The sequence below is a fragment of the Rutidosis leptorrhynchoides genome, chromosome 1 (assembly GCF_046630445.1).
Source record: "Rutidosis leptorrhynchoides isolate AG116_Rl617_1_P2 chromosome 1, CSIRO_AGI_Rlap_v1, whole genome shotgun sequence".
In the NCBI taxonomy this organism is placed as follows: Eukaryota; Viridiplantae; Streptophyta; class Magnoliopsida; order Asterales; family Asteraceae; genus Rutidosis; species Rutidosis leptorrhynchoides.
Genome location: NC_092333.1, coordinates 423,663,091 through 423,666,000, shown reverse-complemented (window position 1 = coordinate 423,666,000; position 2,910 = coordinate 423,663,091). Strand labels below are relative to the sequence as shown.

General features: G+C 44.0%; 1 protein-coding gene across 1 annotated transcript; it reads right to left on the bottom strand.

Annotated features, from left to right (window-relative positions):
* Positions 1 to 542: 542 nt before the first annotated feature.
* LOC139902083 (uncharacterized) lies at positions 543 to 2,413 on the bottom strand. The gene is made up of 2 exons (XM_071884743.1): positions 1,828 to 2,413; positions 543 to 583 (listed from the first exon to the last, which is right to left on the bottom strand). Exons 1-2 carry the CDS (start codon positions 2,411 to 2,413, stop codon positions 543 to 545), a joined length of 627 nt encoding a protein of 208 aa, XP_071740844.1.
* Positions 2,414 to 2,910: the final 497 nt, after the last annotated feature.

Genomic DNA, 2,910 nt, shown 5'->3' with positions numbered 1-2,910 from the left:
ATGTATGAAACGACCCAACCCGTTATTATACCGACCCGAAATTTTTTTTCTTCTATTTAACGCATTAATATAGATAACAACGACACCATAGTTATGTTCACAAAACATTTCCAATACTTAAAAAGTTTAAACAACTTTGAATTATACATTACACAAGTTTAGGTGTCAAAATGGGCATAACAACCCAAGACCCATTTGACACAACAAAAGACACTTTCGACCCAAAGCGTTTAACCCCAACATAAGACCAAGCATGGTGATTGGGAAAACACTACCCAATCCTAAATCGAATCAAAAAGTAAAGTCTTCTAAAGCAACCCGCAATAGTCCACTAATCCCCGCGCTTACCCTTGCCACCTCTTCCACGCGAATCTATAAAGATATAAACAACGAGAGGGTAAGCTATAAAGCTTAGTGAGGATAAACATAATATATACGTACATATGCATAAAATGAATACGTATCACCAACACAAGTAATAAACACATACCGCATCCACGTATAACTAGCAAGCTATACATAACGAGAGGGATCACCAAGACTTACACCCTTCCAACTTCGTCATAACCATTAACACGGTTACCTACACACATCAAAGATAGTCAACAACCATGACTCTACTCGCACACGTACGTGTTTGACGAAAGCGCCTCCCGAAATGGCACTACCACGCATACCCACACGAAAAAGTGGCTGACAAGGAGTGATCAACACTCGCCACACATCTCACACACACAAGTGGCCGACGAAGAGTGTACAACACTCGCCACACACATCCAACCGCAATCGTGGTCAACGAAGAGTGAAATCTCACTGAATCACTCACCACATTACATCAAGTGGCCAACGAAGAGCGAATACTTACGCCAGGATGTCACTCGCCACCTCACTCACAACGAGCATCAAAACACAATACTCTAGATAGGACAATCACACGTCACGTGCTCTCACATGGTGATAAAACACCTTGTACACACTAACCCATTAACACGCACACACAAGGGAACGGCTCTCGCACAATGACCGTTGGTACTCGTACAATGATCGAAAGTGTACATACGCCTTGTAACACTAACCCCTAGGTGGTATCGAACTCGCGAACTTAAACCCACCTAACGCGCCCACGCACACATGATGATATGGTATCGAACGCCTGAACTTTAAACCCATATCACATGTCAACACGATATGGTATCGAACACGCGAACTTTAAACCCACATCGCATCCACGCTCTTTCAGCCTCGATTACTCAATGAGTAGTGTAACGTCGGGCCCTGATACACTATAGTGAATCCTGACGGATGACACTAACCACCAACACACGCTCTTTTGGCCTTGATCGCAACGAGTAGTGTAACATCTTGCCCTGCTACACTATAGTGAATCCTAACGGATATCACTAACCACCAACACACGCTCTTTTGGCCTCAATCGCAACGAGTAGTGTAACATCGCGCCCTGCTACACTATAATGAATTCTAACGGATATCACTAACCATACCACCGCAAACAAATAACTCTTATACATATCCGCATAATCATTCTACTCACTAGTACATTTTCACATCCAATGTCCTACGGGTCTCACTCAAGCGAGTTTAACGACCCAATACCGACCAAATGCCTAAGCACCAAAAGACTCGCACAATAGAGTCAAGGCACAACACACTAACTATACACTCTATCGAGTGCAAACCAAAACCATAAACATAAGCCGACTGCTCGCTACAACTTACCTCCAACGAAGAATAAAGTTAGCTAAGGCTGACATATACACCGCATGCTATAACAAAATGTACAACATACGAATACCATACTAAATGTACATGTACGTCCTCTCGTGACGCCCGCTACTGCTAGCTCAGGACACTCCGCCTTTCGATGTCCTTCTTCCCGGCAGTTGAAACACACAACGCCACTACTCCTCGATACCGGGCACTCCCAAAACTTATGCCCTCTTTCACCACATCTGAAACACCTAGATTCATTAGCGACCGACATTCCTTTCCCCACACTACCCGTGCTCACAAATGCACTTTTGGCTCTCTTGCTCGGAGCACCAAACGAGCTAACCCTTCTCTCACCTGAAGTATCACCAACCATCATAGAAGTATACGATTCAAAACCCTTAGCCACGGCAAATAACTTAGCAAAAGGGTCCACTTTCCCAATGCTAATCTTACCATGCAAATCATCATTCAAAGTATTACGAAAATCCTCCATCAACAACCTATCGTTATTAGTATACTCGGGGTAAAATCGAGCCTTAGACAAAAAGGTAGCCCTAAGAGTATTTAGGTCCATAAACCCTTGTCGCAAACTTCGTAACTCATCACGCATCCGCATCAAATCGGCTTGTGTCCGAAACTCCTCAAAGAATTCCTTCTTAAAATCGTCCCACGATAGCCCCATGAATGGTTCTTCACCAACGATATCAATTTTACCATCCAACCAATTCTTCGTATTACCCCGCAACAAACTAGTAGCGAGTCTCATTTTCTTGTCCGGAGGACATTCACTTGTACGAAAACACCCTTCAACATCCGAGATCCAACTGGTACTCACTAATGGATTGGGATCTCCGTAGCACATGGGAGGTTTAGTCACTCTAAAGTTCCTGTAACTAAAATCCTTTTCACCATCACCTCGAGGTTTGAGAAACCCCCTTTCGAACTCTTCTCGGAGCGCACTCATTCGCTCCGTAACTGCGGCTTCAATCCTAGCCGTCATCTCATCATGTCACTTCGTTCTCCATTCAAAGTCCCGCTTCTCGTCGTCATTCTAATGAATGCAAATCGATCAAATAACGAAACGCAAATAAGCCACACACAACACCGCCCCATCTTGCTTAACACCCGTCGTACATCACTTGTTAGACACGATTTGCACTCGTAACAATGGTAGCTAGT